Source organism: Hypoxylon trugodes, assembly GCF_022578975.1.
Source record: "Hypoxylon trugodes strain CBS 135444 unplaced genomic scaffold F4822scaffold_2, whole genome shotgun sequence".
Lineage (NCBI taxonomy): Eukaryota > Fungi > Ascomycota > Sordariomycetes > Xylariales > Hypoxylaceae > Hypoxylon > Hypoxylon trugodes.
Window position 1 is genome coordinate 3,578,000 of NW_026250017.1, and position 17,086 is coordinate 3,595,085.

The following is a 17,086-nucleotide window of genomic DNA, read 5'->3' on the forward strand; positions in this document are numbered from 1 at the left end:
CGGTCTCTCTTCTATAGAACTGTGCCCCTAGCCTTAGTTGTGACATATTAACACCTATATAGTGTATTTGTGAACAGGGAAATATTATCTTGGGATAATCTCATCGGTTGGGGATGAGATGATAGATTGACGGGAATTGACTTATCGCTCTATTATATACCTTTATATTGACATTGAGAAATTTAACGCTAACAGTTTCAAATAGAATGATTCCGACTTGAATCGCGAGTGTTATCAACCGACGATACACCTTTGAGGATTAGAGAATCTATCCATTGGCTATTGTATACCCAGGTCTATCCAAATCCATTGAGTCTAGCTTCCCCCTTTTCACTACTAATTCATAGAGGCAGACGTATTCCTGAATCATGAGTTATAATTAGGGCCATAGGTGGCACGTCGAACGCTGTTGATCGAGGTAAGGAGGACACAAATGGTAAGTGCCCTTGTATTGGAAGGATTAACGTAAGTAGATTTGGGGATTGTGCAACTGGTTCAAGAGGGTATCGCCCACTTTTGAATTGAAAGGAGTGATGTTGTTGTCAGCATACTAATTTACCTAGGTAGACAATTCAAACATTTAGAATAGAGTCGGTATTGTGTTTACCAACGTCAAGGACGAATTACTTGATGAGGTTCGTAGTAAGCAAGATATTCAAAGTATCCAAGCATCTTCTATTCAACCATACATTTACTCTAGTTTAATATTGTATGTGTTCTACTAAAGCACCAACGAATTCTATGCCATGCTATCTTGGCTTGATCTTCGTCCATCCACTAGTACCCCTCTCCTTCTCCCTGTCACGATCACTACCCGCGACACCAGCACCGGCACCATTACCATTAGCATAAGGCACCCTAGGATTCTGCTGTTCCCGATCCCCACTACTCCCGCTCTTAACCGTGTTCACGCTCATATAACTCTCCACGCCAAATCGATGGTGTCCCGCATGCGCGGCGTGTAAACCGGCCCCTTGCTTACCACCGACTATGACTCCATCATCGAGCGCGTCGTCCGGTGTCCAAGCGTCGTCTTCGAGTAACTCCCATTCGGGGGCCGGGGCGTCGCGGGCGAGCTTCGCTTTCAGTTTATCCACAATCTTAGTGATATTCGGCATTTTGAAACTTCGCGTTAGGTCCTGGCCTGGTGCGCTGCCGAGGAATGTGTGTGAGGTCCCGTGGGAGTAGAGGCCCATGCGGGGTGCGGCTTTCCAGCCGTTGTCTGAGGTATTCGTGTTGGGGCTTGGACTACTGGTGTTGGCTTGTGGGGAGGGAGGTACGTCGGCGGCGATTTGTTGGGGTGTGCGGAAGAGGGAGGAGTTGATTAGGAGGCTGTAGAGGTTGCGGCCGAGACAGGAGAAATCTTCGAGGTTGTTATCCCCGACGGGGACTCCTTGCGTTCGGCAGAGCCAGACTATGTCGTAGGAGAGGAGGCATACGGCTTCGAGGAAGGCGGTGTATGCTGTTGGATCTTCTTTGGAGAGGGTTGAGAGGGGTTTGTCGAGGAAGAGGGGGCGTGGGTGTGGGACATGGGCGAATTGTCGGTCGCGCGGGTCGGGTGGGAGGAGGGATGTACCTGGGAAGGCGACGTCTCCGTGGTGGTAGGAGGATTGTAGGGAGAAGATGGTTGGTCGTGGGTAGTCGTTGTGTGGGAGGGTGATCTCGGCGGGGAGGCGGATGGAGAGGTAGTGAGATGTGAGCCATAGGAGGTGGGTGATGTGAGCGAGAGATGCGGATATGAGCTCCGGTTGAGCGCCTGAGTAATACGTTAGATGGGATTGGATAAGACCTATGGGAGGCATCTTACTGTTCAAATTGTGTAAGTCGACAATATCAATACCACCGATTTTGTATTCAAACCCGACAGGTTTGCCTCGTCGAACTCGCTGTAGCCTATATAGCTTCGCCACTTCCATACATAGCGCAGCCCTGTACTGGGTCATAGCATCGTACTCCCGATCCCAGCTGTACTTGGTCATCTTGATGGCTTTCTTTGCTTCTTCAACTTCCCTAGCCCGTCGAGCGGTGGCTCCCTGTGACGCGGCAGCTATGTCCGCCTTCTTCTGTGCGATGTTGGCCTTGCGCTCTTCGATCGCCTTCCTAGCTGCAGCTACCTCGTCGCGAAGCCTATCCGCCGAGGCTATGATCTGTGCCGTCCTTTCCTTGGCCTTTTGTTCTTCTGAAGCGCAGTTCTCGATGTATTCCCGAGAGGAACGGTTTGGCGTGGGGTTGTTGTCTGTGTTCACTTCGCTATCTGACAATAGCTTGGTAACTCGGGACTCGAGTTCCTCAGCTTCCATGAGGATCCTCGCGTTGGCTATTCGTCCTTCGTATAGCTCGTTTCTCGCATCGACCGCGCAGAAGAAGGGTAACCGTTTTGGGTGGTGTACCCGTTGGCATATATCGCAGTTCATGGTGGCGGTATTGGGGTGGTTGTGTACTCATTCACGAGGTCGGATGGGATGCCTAGAAACGAAACAGGATTTATTAAAGTAAGAAAAAGAAAAAGGCCGCGCTTCTACGGATTGAAACCGGCTACTCGAAGAAGTGCTGTTACATTGGTGAGGTAAGCAGACTGCATATCGAGGTATTGAAAATGGTATATGTTGCTGTTGGAAGGGAGGCGATATAGAATGAATAAGCATTGACTTGTTTAAATATGAAGTAAGTTGAAGTTGGATTGTGATCGAAGAAGAGTCGGGACGGCGTGAAGAAGGTCCTTGTGACGTTGAGGAGGTACAAGGGTACGAGAGTACATGCAGGGGATCTTTACCTTATCGTCTTCTTATCGGTCTTATCACATCTTATCGGCTTAAATGCCAAGACTTATAGTCCTCATCAATTCTAATTGCTCAATTCAAACATTCCTTGGGCAGCGACGCGTCTCGCTTTTACAACTTTCAGGTACGTAACAGCAAGAAAAATTGTGTGATGATGAGTTGTTGTTGTCGCTGTTGTTTTTCTTATGATTTCTATTAAAAGAAGCACTCATTCAAATCAATAAATATTCACCCGTGTCTTCATTTACTCATGTATTAAGTCAAGAAAGTCAAGAAGTGCGAGTTAGATTTATCAGATGATCAATTATTCAGCCTCAGTTACAGTACTATTCCACTTATTTCCAACCCGATCGCGTCACGCGTCGCCTATTCTCTATAGTCCCGGAGTATTCTAGTCACCTAGGTACTAATTAATTGCCTTGCAGTTTCGCTTGGAATAGGCCGAATTTAAGAGGGTGTAAGCTGGACACTGAAACAAGCATCATGTCTACCACACCCAGGGACCAATCTCCAGCGAAAGCGTCGCAAAATGGTGTGGCGCCAGATCAGTCAATGATGGTAGAATTACCCACTCAACTGGGTGACCAGACCGAACTCGCCGAACCACCCGAGGAGGATGTAACCGTGAGGCTACATTCACAAACACAATCACAACCTCAGCCACAGTCTCCTTCTAGGGCGCAGATTCCTAGGATCGAACATGGCCAACACACCACTCTACTGAGACACCTAGAACGCCAACGTCAAACAAGAACTCCCGAACCACAAAAGCGTCGGAGTAATAGGTCGGAGATGCAAAGTCCGGGTCACCTTGCCGCTTTCGACTGGGATGACTTTCATGAGCGTTACACAAAAGCCCTAGAAGAAGCCGATGCGCAGGAAAAACAGCTGTTGGAGGAATTTGATACTCTCATCAAGGTATGTTTGGCTGTCTTGTATATACTGGTGACCCCTGAATTATTGTTGACTCTAGATTAGTACTTCAATGTTTGGGCATCAGCTTCATCTGCCCATGATAATGAAAGAGCGGTCAAAAGGTTTGTCACTTTATTATACACAATTATATGATGGCAGAACTAAGAATGAGTAGATTGCAGACTCGCGAGAGACATGTGCAACTTTCTGAACAGACTCTCGCACAGAAGAAACAACATTGTAAGTGCCACCTCTTGTTTTATTCTAGAGTAATGGTCTGACCTGTCTAGTGTCTGAGGTTGTAAGAGCTTTCCAGAGTGCTCTGGCACTTCTAAGTACGACTTAATTAGCGACGTATTTCGCCTTATTTGTGACGATTTTCCCTGTTGTTCGCCATGGTATATGGGGATAGTCATCTGAGCGTATGACTAGTGGACTTGGTTGCGCATTACTTTTATACCTTTAAAAAAACAGATGCATCGAGTAATGATACCAGATATTATGTCTGGTTTCGATGAAACAAATTAGGGACAGCTTACGAGTGCATTGACATTGGCGTTGGTTTATTCATTCTTAACGATCTTGACGATATTCACGACATAACGACTTTTTACGAATTCTTATGATGCTCACGAATTACATATTTATGAAATGGCCCTGTACTTAGCAACATTAGCTTTATGATTTCTATCTTTGCAATTTTATGAATTTATACTGTGGTTTTGATGTAATTTGATTTCCATAGAATTGACTGATGAACCTTAGGCGATCCGATATTAGCCAATTGAGTAGCAGTAAATGGTGGTGGGGCTAAAGCTCATGAGCACGGTACATGTACCGAGGTACCTTGTAGATATTGAAAGTTAAAGCTCGAGCTTCATTCACCCTTTCTCACTTTTTCATCAACAACAATTTGCGTAGACATTTTAGCTATTGACTACAGCTTGTCTTCGCGACAATGTCTGCTGCTTTGAAAACTCTGGGGAGTTTCTTCCGAGTACCACAAGTTTCGCAGGTATGTTAAATTTCCATATCAATGCAAACTCCTTCGTTTGGCTAATGCTGACTGCCTAGGCAGGCAGAAATTGAATCATTTCACGACGCGCACTTCTCCAACGCGTCCATCGGGCATTTCGATTTCCAATTTTTCCGGCCAGAAAATGCAGAAGGTAATAGTCAATACTACGAAGAAAACGAAGAGTATTACGAGGAGTATTACGAAGAGGATGATGGCCTCGGCTACTACCCCGATGGCGTCAAGCGCACCCTAACCGACGAGCAAATCGCGATTTTCCGACATTCAGAAATCGAAGCCCTGCGTCGCGTCGAATCCAAAGCTGATAAGCTCAGGAAGGAATCGGCGGCGTTGTTACAGGCAGCTAAGGAAGAGGACGCGTCTAATTCCATCTCTGATTCGATACCACAATCTCCAACCAATATCAAAGCCGAGAATTCTGATAAGGCGGAGATTAAGGAAGAGGAGGATGGCGAAGTGCAGGATGGTAGTGAAGACGGCGAGATCGAAGTAGAGCAACCCCAACTTACAAAAGCCGAAATAAGGCGCCAAAAGCGACAGCGCTCGAAGCGAAAGAAACAAGACCAACGTAAATTCAATCCCGAGAAGAAGCCTGATTTACGAAAGAGGACCTGGGACGTGGTTGAAGCTGGTATGGACAGCTTGGATTACGATGAATTCGATGGAGCCCAGGATGCGTCTGCAACTCCTGCGGCACAGCGCCGACGTATTTCGTACGACGATTGATATGAGGATTTTGCCCCCTGCAAGCCTGTATCTTTTGACCAGATGCATTATCCATATCGGGTCATGAACCCCAAGTATAGATATACGGCTACAACATTTTCGGTTAGGTCCGTATTACATTCCCTTTTCCCCAGTCTTTGTCTTATTTCGTTTCCGTGATGAGAGCCTTTGTATCGTCATCCTTAGTCGGAAGTCTGCCGGAACCACATGAAATCGGCGGTCAGCTGATGGATTGTCGGTTACCAATTGGATGCATGTCGAACGCTTTAATCTTCTCTCTGAAAACATCATATAATTGCTTTTTTTTTGTTCTACCATCCAGGTACTGTGGACATCTTCACTAATTCTCCACATAGTACCTAATCGAGTACATACATGTGTTATGTAGATCTTGGAATGCTCGATAATAAACAGCACGTGGGGGACGGGGCCTTGCATTTTATCTACAAGAGTTAAGCTACGTATGATTCTAGCTAAGCCCCATTTTGAACCTTGGAGATTAATGTATTGTTCATGGAGATCTGAAATAGACATATACGCAGTGGCCGGGCCTGGTACATACGCGTCCTTATTCAAGCTTTTCTTTTGCATATGGCAAAGCCGTAAGGAAGGCGGACACTGTGCGGTGACAAGCCAATCTGCAGCTTGTACTCATGTACTTGGAGAAGGGCCCCGAGACAATCAGAGGCTCTTTCCTTATAAGGACACCTAGGGAGCTACCTAAGTAATGTTCTTACTGCAGAAGATCCGCATGTAAGACAAAGAACAATAAAGTTCGTTTGAAACTATTGCAACCGTAGTACCTGCAAGAATAGTTCGAGGAAATTTAAAATATCGGGCAGGAACTCACCTACATAAAACTGTTGCATTTATCAATCCTGCAAAATTTGGTGTCCTACATATTACAATCAATGATGGGTCCAAGTAACCAAAGATACATCTATAAGGGGTTATTTCCCCAAGTACAGTAAGTACCGTACGAAAAGTACCAAGATTTAAGTTTACTCCTATCATTCGTACTGTACTTATCAGCTTGCCGTAGTTTGGCCGGGGGGTAGGTAGGTGCGTTAGGTGCGTTAGGTGCGTAGGTGCGACCAACTCCACTCCACACTCAGGCACTGCCCTGCGCCAACACCGGGTTCTAGTTCCAATCTTCGACATCCCACCCTACCAGCCCTGCCCACCTTCAAATAACTAATCCCCCGGCCCTGTCTAGGTCCCCGTCCCCATCCCACTACCTCCAACAACCACGACCGCCACGGTTCTGGGAATATCGTCACCCATCGCGCCATCGCGAGCCCGAGCCTGATCCCCTCTACGGCCGCAACCGAACCTCCCGCGAAAACGACGACAATATCTATTCACGATATTCTCCATCTCGTATCCTTAACCCGGCGCCTATTCCCCCTCGAGACCCAGCATTTGGGGTTCCTTGGGCGTACGATACCGACGACAAAATGGCGCGCGTCTACGCCGATGTCAACCAGAATATGCCCCGAGCGTACTGGGATTACGACAGCGTTAATATCAGTAAGTCGCGGAATTGCTATTTGGATTGGATTGTGATGCGCTTTGCCTCCAACCCGTTTGAGGCTCTATCTTTCTCATCCTACGCTTTTTCTCTTAAGGCAAAATCTATTTCTGGGGAATTAAATACTAACATATTGGTGCTATTCAGGCTGGGGCATTCTCGAGAACTACGAGGTAGTTAGGAAGATCGGTATGTCGCGAATACGTTCCGCATTAATCCCGACGACGGAAATACTAATATTCGACAGGCCGCGGAAAGTACTCGGAGGTCTTTGAGGGAATCAACGTGATTAATTATCAAAAATGTGTTATCAAGGTCCTCAAGCCGGTTAAGAAGAAGAAGATCAAGCGAGAAATCAAGATTCTCCAGAATCTCTCTGGTGGTCCCAACATCGTCGCCCTTCTTGATGTCGTTAGAGACAACCAGGTAGACGGCTCCCTTTTCATAACTACGTTTTGCATCAGTGTTTAGCACACGATTCTTCCCGCGTTACGAGGCGAATCATTTGGTACTGACTATGTGTCTCCGTATTTAGAGTAAGACTCCGTCTCTCATCTTCGAGAATGTGAACAATACCGACTTCCGAAGCCTCTACCCCAAGTTCAACGACATTGATGTACGATACTACATCTTCGAGCTCTTGAAGGCTCTCGACTACTGTCACAGCAAGGGAGTTATGCACCGAGACGTAAAACCTCATAACGTTATGATCGATCATGAGAATAGAAAGGTATGTATTTGCTCAACCTACTTTGGATTGTTAATATTGTTATTTCTGACTTATTTGCTAGTTACGTCTTATCGACTGGGGTCTAGCTGAGTTCTACCATCCCGGAACCGAATATAATGTGCGCGTATGTGAATCATAATCCCCAAAGACCTTTCCCTCTTCTGCAGCGAGCTGCAAATATACTCACGTGATGCACATTTTCGAAATCACGATACGATTTCATGTCTAAATATGCTAACGATGTTCCCTTAGGTTGCTTCCCGCTACTTTAAAGGACCTGAGCTGTTAGTCGATTTCCAGGAGTACGATTACAGTCTAGACATGTGGTCCCTTGGTGCCATGTTCGCGTCCATGATCTTCCGAAAGGAGCCCTTCTTCCACGGAAATAGCAATTCCGACCAACTGGTTAAGATTGCAAAGGTTCTCGGCACGGATGATCTCTTCGACTATCTAGACAAGTACGAAATTGAACTTGATCCCCAGTACGACGATATCCTAGGTCGTTTTGCCAAGAAGCCCTGGCACAGCTTTGTCACAACCGAGAATCAGCGATTCGTTAGCAACGAAGCCATTGATTTCCTTGACAAGCTCCTCCGATACGACCACCAGGTTTGTAGAATTGCTCCCGCCTTTCTCTGATTTTTACTAATTGATATCTAGGAGCGTCTCACAGCCAAGGAGGCTATGGCCCATGCGTATTTCGCCCCCATTCGAGACGAGGCCACTCTAACGGAATACCTTGGTGGTGCAACTGTTAGCTCGGAATCTTGAGCTACGATGCAGTTTAGTAACGGACGACATCTTCTATCAGGCCCTACCTCTGGATTATTGAGATACCCCGGGCTTCTCGTCTTTTCTGTTTCGTCCGTCGCTTTATTATGGACCATTTACACTCGTATCAATGACATCACGATGAGATGTGGTGCCAAACTTTGCTTAAGTGGGAATTCGGTATTAGTTGTTCTCCTAGCTACATCGCTGAGACGACTTCCATGTAATTTGCAATTCCTTCACATAACACATCGCAACACCCATGTGGTGCTCTCGGGAAAGCAAGACGACCCAACACTAATAGATCACGATCGACGAGACTCGTCACTTTTTAAATAACCGATGCTACTATCTAAAAAGCTTCGGTCGCTATGATAGGGTGCTAGGAGTATGATGTGATTAGGAGTGGAATGCAGACAAGAGAAATGGCTGGGCTTGGCTTTGGCGTTTCCCCGGGCTTATTCAAGGGATGGGCAAATGGCAAATGGGGCAATGGGAGGAATATGACATTTTTCTTCTCTCCTCCCGCGATTACTAGGTACTCGGTAGGGTTAGGCCAGCATGGGAAATTATCAAATAGTGTAGACCATCAGATGAGTTATCAATAAATCTTCAATCTTCATGACTGTAGTTAGTGACCTGGTAGGTTTTCGTCTTGGTGTCGATTTCATCGTCGGAGGGTGTTAGGCTCAAAGTTTCAAGGGCATTTGATAGTGAATTGAATATACTTAGATTTGCTATGGGGAGCGGATCCCACTACGTTTTTACATCTAGATCTCGCGACGAAGTAAAATTATCTACTTTACATACTAGGTTGCCATGAATTAATGTAAGATGAAGCCGTGATGTGCCGACGATATCCGCTCATGGTAGTGTCCGTCGCTCGTCACCGAGCATTGCTTGATATAAATCGCTTAATGAGGGATACTGAACTCGGGACGTGAATTACGAACATTCAGAGAGGAATTCTTGAATATCTGGTTACAATCTTACGCTCCTTTTCCTCTTCTTACTCGCGGTAACGTGTATAACCATATATTCAGCTAAGTATTCCTCCAAATCACGAAATATCACAAGTAAAAATTGCGTGTATAGCTAAATGTAGCATTATGCCATTATTATAAAGTTTAAGGTATATATACGCAGTAATAGTTATCAAGGTCAAGCCACGAACCTCCTGAATCTCATGTAGCTCCCCTCCCATCCAGCCCCGTTAATGCAATTCCTCAAAATGCTAGCTTTATTCCAATCCAACCCTTCGATTTGATGAATCCCCATGCGTCCATCATTATATTATACCAAGCCATGTTGTACTCGTAGCAATTAGCCAGGAGTTAGCCTGCCAACACTACTTGCAACAAGTAAAGCAAAAATCCCGATCACACACATACCCATCCTCGCCACACTTCTCTGCCGTACCGCTGGGCGTGCGTACGGGACTGCTATCTAGAGCCATCGCATCTCTATCGCGCTTCCGTCGCGATGGTGTAGAAGTTAGGATGTCATCGTCACCTTCAGCGATAGCTGCAGAGGCATTCATATTCATAACCGTCCTCGCCAAGGGTGAACTCTGCACTCCACCGCTATTACTAGTGAACCCGCGTCTCTTACCGCGTATCGCGGCTCTGGAATCCGTTGCTGGAGGCGCAGTGCGTTTGCTGATGCGGTGGGGTGTGACGAGTGCGTTGTGTCTGCGATTGGGTTTACGCGGTGTGGAGGTCAGTGCGGATGAAGTGGCGGTAGTACGAACGGGCGCAGGCCAGAAACGGAATGGGCTTGGCGCAGCACTTGATGAAAGTACGCTTAGCTCATCGTCATCATCGTCGGGATCATCCGGGACGAGCGATGTGAGTGTGGACTTCCTTTTGGTGGATGGCGTACGGCTGGGGCTGCTCCTGTGCTCTGATGCAGCACTCGGTTCTTTCCGTTTTTTAGGTGTTCTAGGGGTTTTGATGTTGGCGTTGTGTTTTGTGGTTGGTGGGGGAAGGTCCTTAGTTTTTGAGCTAGAGTCGTGTAACGCGGGCGGTGGTCGTATGGGCAATTCTGATGTCTTAGCGGATGGTCGCTTTTTTAAGCGGAGTGGTGACGCTTCTTTTTGGACTTGTGGAGGCATGATTTCCTCTTCGCCTGGTAAGTCCAGTGCTTGATCCTCGGGGGTTGGTTCGTTTGCTGTATTATCCACAGGTGGTATTGGTTCTATGCTACCGAGTTCGGGAGACTGTCTCTCTTCGTGTATAGGATCGGGTAACGGAGGAAGGGTCTCTTCCGACTCTACCGATTCATTTGAATCCTGTGCAGCTTCTTGGGTATCGTCTAATACAATGTGAGACTTCTCTATATCCTTTGTAGCGCTTAGGTTTTCATTATCGACGGTATCGTATTCCACCTCTATTGTATTACTCGGCTCTTCTATATGGTTAATATGAGAATCAACGTCCTCGTTGTCTCTTTGATGAGAGTGAGTATCAAGACTCAAATCTTCTGGTTTGTGATGTGGTTCTTCCTCGTCTACCAAGCCGTCAGACCGGCCAGGTTCACTAGGTAAAATTGTCTCATTGTCTTCAGAAGATTCTTCCGTCTCCTTTGTATTGGTTTCGCCATCTGAAAACAAAGATTCCAGTTGCTCTGTGAGGGCGGACTGAAAGTCGGTCGAATCACTTCGCGCTCTCGCACTCCTGTCTTCGTCCCCTTCGTTCAGAGGCAATTCTTTGTGGTTTTCTTGGTCAGGGTTGGTATCAGTATCTACATGCGCATCTACGTTAATATCCTCCGCAACTCCTAGACACGAGTCGGACTGCCCGACTTTTTCGTGTAGAGGGTCGATAGGATCTCTACTAGATTCGGTCGTTTCTATAGGCAATATACTAGATCCTTCATTAACCATCTCTTCTGTGGCATTAGGCATGTCGATGATTTCCGGTCTGAGATGGCACCTTTTCATCTGTGCTTTCCGGTTTTTGGCTTTGATTTGGGCTAATTTCGCAGCAATCTGTCTTGCCAAGATAGATTCCCCTTCCACTGGTGGCGATGGTAAGGGTGATGCAGCTATTGGCTCAACTGTGGGGGTGGGCTCTGGACTTTTGCTGGTTTCCGTGTTTTCATCGCCATTCCCAGGCGCTCTGCCATCAGACTCCGGTGGTTTGTCTTGTGTGGCTGTCTTCTTTGGCCGGCCCGGCCCGCGGCGTGATTTTTGAGAATCCTGTTCAAGTACGGGAGTAGCTGTTTGTTCAATATCTTCCCGATTTACTTGCTTTGATATTTCAGCTATAGTAGCCGGTGCTGGGGGCTGACTATCTTCCGTAGACGCAATTTTTATGACCTTTTGGGTACTGCCGCCTAGTAAAATATCATCTTCTTCAGAGTCATCATCGGCTGACGCTGCACGAAGTAGGAGTTTCTGTCCTGAAGGTTTCGCACAAGGGAGTTTCTTTGACAATGGACGATGGGAAAACCCATTGAAGGAGCTGCCATAGCTTGGTCCTGTGAACATTGGCCCGTGCCCAAATGAATGTGGAAATCCCATCGATTGTTCCATAGGTTGTCCCATGAAGTTGAATCTATTTTGATACGGATTCGTTGAGACCTCAGGGGTTTGCCAGAGCGGATCGACCGGCGCATTGCCGAACATAGGCGGCCCGAACATGAACGGATTAGGATATCCGAATGGATCCGTACCCATTCCGAATGGTGGTGGTTGGTGATAAAATCCAGTAGCCATATTGGGTTGGTTGAATCCCGGATGAAATCCGTGCGAAGCGTTATGCATAGATGGATTGGCTTGTACCACTGATTTAGGATGTGAATTCGAAGCCGAGCTGGTTTCCTTTCCTCTCATGATCCTTTCTTCCTCATTACTAGAAATTGAGCCTTCCCTAGTGCGATCTTTCTCATCTTCAAGAGACTGAAGATGTCCGTTATTAACGATTATCTCACCAGTCTCAAGGTCAATCTCATCGCCGACATCAGTGAAATCCCTCTCATACTTTTCGAATATGCGTTCAAAAGCTGACTTGAGTCTTGTTGCTGCCTTAGCTCGCCCCCTGTCAAGTTCATATAGGGGATCTTGTCTTGCATCAAATTGATTTGGGGTCATAGATAATTCATCCAAATTTGCTTCATCATCGTTGTCGTCGTTATCGTAAGGGGCTTGGCCAAGCCGTATTTTCTTTGAAGGGGGTTCCATGATTGTAACTGCGGCGTGGCCATGGCCGTAAGGCCGACATGAATCGAGTGAGTTTTAGTGCATTAAGAAAAGATCGATTGAATATATTTCCGAGTAGAAAGATATTAGCTTAACTAAGAAAGTTATTCAAGTTCCAACGGATTGATAGAGTGAATTGCTTTGTTGCAATGAACAAACGCGTAAATGAAAATCGATAAGCGCGTCGCTATCTTATCATAACAATAGCACTGTACTTAAAATAGTATACTGATTAAGTACCACCCCTCAGTACATAGCGTTAAAGGTACAAGGGCAATAGTACCTTCCGGGGGGTTCGCCGTTTCCCTTACAGTAGCCCACCTGCCCTGAACAGCCTAAATTCTAGCGCTACAGGTGCCTGGGTGGCCTGGGTGATCAGCTGATGACGTACCGGTCGCATGCGTAGCTCAACGTCGTAACTTTCCATCGTCTTCATTTAAACTTACAATCTTTCAATACAAACAACAACATCAGCATGGAACTAACAAGACCTATTCTAAAGCCGCGATGTATTGCCAAAAGTGTCGCGCTCCATTAAAGTTGGATGGGTCTTTAGAAGACCTAAATCCGGCTGCATTCAATCTACTTGTCGGTTAGTAACTCCATTCAAATGTGCAAATGTTCAAATATCGTTACATGCTCTCAGCTAAACTCACACAATTCACTTCGCAGCTTCGTCTTCCCAACAGCCGAAACGACCCTCCGCATCGCGATTAATATACCCACACGATTCCGAGAGAAGAGCATTATATGATAGAGTATCCAAAGATGCCGGTCCCCCTACTTTTAAGAGAGGTGGCAGTGGCTTGCGTGGCGATGGCCAACCCCGCGATAGCTCAGCCATGTCCTTCGTCCTCCTTACAGAATCTCAAGTAGCTCCCCCGAGACTCACACCTCCCATAGAAACACCAAATCCAAGACAACAACGTCGAAAATCGCTTTCTACCGGCCAGCGAAACGATGGGAGATCCGCACAACCCCACGAAGCCGAACGTATCAATAAGCTCTTCGAAATATTATCCGCCCGGTCCGATATAGATCATCCTATTTGTGTCGAGTGTACAGAAATGCTAGTAGATGGGCTTCAGAAGAAATTAGAATCAGCAGCACGAGAACGAGATGCATACGCTGCCTTCCTCAAGCAGGTCCAGGCGGATGTACCCGGCGAAGAGGATATTGCCGAATCCGAACAAGCTCTACAGAAAGCACGCAAGGATGAAGAAGAATCTATGAAGCAACTCACCGCTTTGGAGAAAGAAAAGGCCGATCTAGATGCTGAAATCGCAGCACTAGAAGAGGAATCACAAGTACTAGATGCCGAAGAGGAACAGTTCTGGAGAGAGCGCAACGCATTTGCAATGAAACTCGCCGAATTCCAAAACGAAAGAGACAGCATCAACTCCAAATTCGACCATGACTCACAGCTTCTTACCAAGCTTCAGCGAGCGAATGTCTACAACGATACCTTCTCAATACATCACGATGGTCATTTTGCGACGATCAACGGGCTTAGGCTTGGTAGATTGTCAACGAAGCCCGTAGATTGGCCGGAAATCAACGCCGCATGGGGACAAGCTCTATTGCTGGTGGTCACTGTGGCTGATAAGTTGGGATATAAATTTGATGGTTATGAACCGTTACCTATGGGCTCAACATCGAAGATCATCCGCTATGACTATCCTTCACCATCGTCTAGCCGATTAGGTGGTCATCGAAGCGGACCACCACCTGGACCTAAGAAGAGTGTTCTCGAGCTCTTTAGCTCAGGCGATCTACCCTTGCAAATGCTATGGAACCGCAAGTTTGATCAAGGAATGATAGCTTTCCTGGAGTTGGTCAGGCAACTTGGAGCCTTTGTACATCAACAAACAGAATCAGGTAACAACCAAGTTGGATACCCGCTCCACCAACTAGCGCTCCCCTACAAAATTGAAGGGGACAAGATCGGAGACGACAGGATAGGACATTATAGCATCAAATTGGGGATGAACAACGACGAGAGTTGGACGAAGGCATGCAAATTCGCTCTCACCTGCTGCAAGTTCCTGATTGCGCATGCAAGCAATGTTAGCCATGTAGCAGCAAATGGGCGCTAAACTACTATTGAAATGCGCTTGGTCATTTTACAGGAATGGCGTTTATGGCGTGGATAGAGTGTGTGAAAGAATGTCGATACCAAGGTTCTTGTGCTGCAATACCGAACATGCGACATACGATCATGTCTACTAGCTCATTATAGCGGTACGTAAACTCCCTAAATTTAGGATTATGAAGGCTCAAAAAGATCATGATTTATTCTTATATACGCCCGTGCCTATTCACGCGTCCTAATACAGCTTAGCTTCTTTTTCATTTCGCGCCATGGTAACGGTCTATTGCAACCCTCCTGCAGTTCAGCTCATCTTGGCTCTCAGGATCTGCATCTATCTTTGTTTCCTCATTCTTATATAAATACAGGGGCTGAGACTTCCCGCTTTCTAGCCCTGGCAAAGCTCGAATGGTGATAGGTCATCGAAACTTCATGGGCCTGCATCATGATATGTTGCATGCAGGGTCCTAATATTACCTAGGTATATATAGGGCAAGACTATACGGTAATTACATACAAAATTCGCGCCATCCATATACCTTCGCAAAATGTATCCAGGCCCTCAATTAATAGGCTCAACTTCGATTCGGCTTCTCACATTATTTCCCGACGAAGACGATGCGCCTTTACGGTGTCGACTTGAGGTCGCCAACTTAACAGAGAATCCGGCTTTCGTCGCGCTATCGTACGTTTGGGGCGTTACCGCGCAGCCTCCCCAGGTAGTCCTCTGTAATGGCCACCCTTTCGAGGTAACGGAGAATTGCTGGGAAGCTCTGGCTCAATTTCGTCAGGACATACGGAGATCCAGAAATACTAGCGCAGAGCCCAGCTCGATCGCGCTTTGGATCGACGCAATATGCATCAACCAGAAAGATGAAGTTGAGAAAACTGGCCAAATTATGATGATGGGCGAGATCTATAAGAAAGCATCCTCAGTCTGTATCTGGCTGGGAAAAGCCGATAGCGAGACCGATGAAGCCATGGATTACCTCGAGAATTGTGGATTCCAAGATCTACTAGATCCGAGCGAAAATCACAGCTATACAATACCCCAAAAGGCTCACTCGCGTGCTATGCTTCGCATCCTCTTCCTACGCTTCATTGAGATTTTGTCATTTGCTGTGTGGCCAAGGAGTGAGTCAAAGCCCGCCATAAGAACTCGAGCACCTCTGAACTAGTTTCTAACAAATTTTCATCATATATCAGATGCCTATAAGAAAAATCGCGCCTCAATGTGTCTACCAGATCAACTAGTATCAGACTATGCTGTTCCGGTACTCCTGGGTCGGCAGTGGATCACTCGAGTTTGGACCTTACAGGAGGCCGTCCTAAACCCGAATCCATATATACAATGCGGGTCTAAACGATTACCCTGGCGGTCATTGATTCACAGTGTCGCGTTTATTTCACGTTTCGGTTGGTTCAACGAGGCGGCTCACCGGTGGATTGCATTAGTCAAGATGTGGAATGAGATTCATATTGATCCTAACGATGCTAAAACCCTGGACGAGTCACGTAAACAATTCTTCAGGCGCGCCAAACCCGAATCGAGGACCTCTTGGATGATGCCTATTTTCGTAACCTTCATTCTGGAGTTCGTGGGTCTCTTCCTCACTCTATTTGCAAAGAGTAGTATTGTACTTTATGTATTCTCTGCAACTTGTGGTCTGTACCTTGCGCTTTTTCTCCTGGCAATGGTCAACTGCAACCTGCTCAGGTGGGAAAGGGGGTATAATACTTCTTTACACCCGGGGACCATACTAAATCCCCTCCGAGCAATAGTCCAGGAGATCCGCCGACGGAGATGTCTTGAGCCGATCGATCGAATTCGTGGTGCGGTTGAGGTATTAAACCAGCTAGGTATCAATATTGGAGGGCCCGTATCGACCGATAATTTTGCCGCGATCAGTACAGAATTGACCGTCAAATGTCTTGAGGGATGCAAATCTCTCAATCTCCTTCTTTGTTGCTCGAATCAAGGACCGAAGGGGCAGCCTTCTTGGGTGCCCAATTGGGATCTGTCTGGAGAAGACTCATGGCTAGACCCTAAGTATCTGAGTTTCACCCCCATGGATCTACGGTCGGCACGATATTCTGTTACTGCCGAGTTGCACGACCCTCATACGTGGGAGCACTGACTTCGGCGTTGGTTCGCTTCTATCACCGGCACGGGCAATACGGGATACGATGTAGGTGGTCACCTTCGGCCGTTAGGGCCAGGTCCGAATGGCGGGGACTGGCCTACATCGGGGATGTGTACTCCAATGTCTAGATCGGTTTGGAGCCTTCGCGATAATCAGGAACTAT

At 46.8% G+C, this 17,086-nt stretch overlaps 7 protein-coding genes across 7 annotated transcripts; 5 read left to right on the plus strand and 2 right to left on the minus strand.

Annotated features, from left to right (window-relative positions):
• Window positions 1-654: 654 nt before the first annotated feature.
• Window positions 655-2,700, minus strand: F4822DRAFT_392327 (UV radiation resistance protein and autophagy-related subunit 14-domain-containing protein). The gene is made up of 2 exons (XM_051457191.1): window positions 1,808-2,700; window positions 655-1,756 (listed from the first exon to the last, which is right to left on the minus strand). The coding sequence occupies exons 1-2, from the start codon at window positions 2,412-2,414 to the stop codon at window positions 750-752; spliced, it is 1,614 nt and encodes a 537-aa protein (XP_051318597.1). The 5' UTR covers window positions 2,415-2,700; the 3' UTR covers window positions 655-749.
• A 94-nt stretch (window positions 2,701-2,794) lies between these two features.
• On the plus strand, window positions 2,795-4,426 carry F4822DRAFT_392328 (uncharacterized protein). The gene is made up of 5 exons (XM_051457192.1): window positions 2,795-3,103; window positions 3,206-3,698; window positions 3,759-3,817; window positions 3,871-3,935; window positions 3,986-4,426. The coding sequence occupies exons 2-5, from the start codon at window positions 3,264-3,266 to the stop codon at window positions 4,039-4,041; spliced, it is 615 nt and encodes a 204-aa protein (XP_051318598.1). The 5' UTR covers window positions 2,795-3,103; window positions 3,206-3,263; the 3' UTR covers window positions 4,042-4,426.
• A 227-nt stretch (window positions 4,427-4,653) lies between these two features.
• On the plus strand, window positions 4,654-5,457 carry F4822DRAFT_426029 (uncharacterized protein; the record flags this gene model as incomplete). Its single annotated transcript, XM_051460466.1, has 2 exons — window positions 4,654-4,710; window positions 4,774-5,457. The coding sequence occupies 2 exons, from the start codon at window positions 4,654-4,656 to the stop codon at window positions 5,455-5,457; spliced, it is 741 nt and encodes a 246-aa protein (XP_051318599.1).
• An 868-nt stretch (window positions 5,458-6,325) lies between these two features.
• On the plus strand, window positions 6,326-9,237 carry F4822DRAFT_392334 (casein kinase II alpha subunit CKA). The gene is made up of 8 exons (XM_051457193.1): window positions 6,326-6,424; window positions 6,500-6,987; window positions 7,136-7,177; window positions 7,236-7,414; window positions 7,524-7,718; window positions 7,780-7,842; window positions 7,971-8,327; window positions 8,379-9,237. The coding sequence occupies exons 2-8, from the start codon at window positions 6,915-6,917 to the stop codon at window positions 8,487-8,489; spliced, it is 1,020 nt and encodes a 339-aa protein (XP_051318600.1). The 5' UTR covers window positions 6,326-6,424; window positions 6,500-6,914; the 3' UTR covers window positions 8,490-9,237.
• A 342-nt stretch (window positions 9,238-9,579) lies between these two features.
• Window positions 9,580-12,827, minus strand: F4822DRAFT_392337 (uncharacterized protein). Its single transcript, XM_051457194.1, has one exon. It carries the CDS (start codon window positions 12,670-12,672, stop codon window positions 9,838-9,840), a length of 2,835 nt encoding a protein of 944 aa, XP_051318601.1. The 5' UTR covers window positions 12,673-12,827; the 3' UTR covers window positions 9,580-9,837.
• Window positions 12,828-13,197: 370 nt separating this feature from the next.
• Window positions 13,198-14,786, plus strand: F4822DRAFT_426032 (APG6-domain-containing protein; the record flags this gene model as incomplete). The annotated part of the gene is made up of 2 exons (XM_051460467.1): window positions 13,198-13,282; window positions 13,363-14,786. The coding sequence occupies 2 exons, from the start codon at window positions 13,198-13,200 to the stop codon at window positions 14,784-14,786; spliced, it is 1,509 nt and encodes a 502-aa protein (XP_051318602.1).
• Window positions 14,787-15,107: 321 nt separating this feature from the next.
• On the plus strand, window positions 15,108-17,076 carry F4822DRAFT_142613 (heterokaryon incompatibility protein-domain-containing protein). The gene is made up of 2 exons (XM_051452873.1): window positions 15,108-15,913; window positions 15,986-17,076. Exons 1-2 carry the CDS (start codon window positions 15,328-15,330, stop codon window positions 16,915-16,917), a joined length of 1,518 nt encoding a protein of 505 aa, XP_051318603.1. The 5' UTR covers window positions 15,108-15,327; the 3' UTR covers window positions 16,918-17,076.
• The last annotated feature ends 10 nt before the right edge of the window (window positions 17,077-17,086 follow it).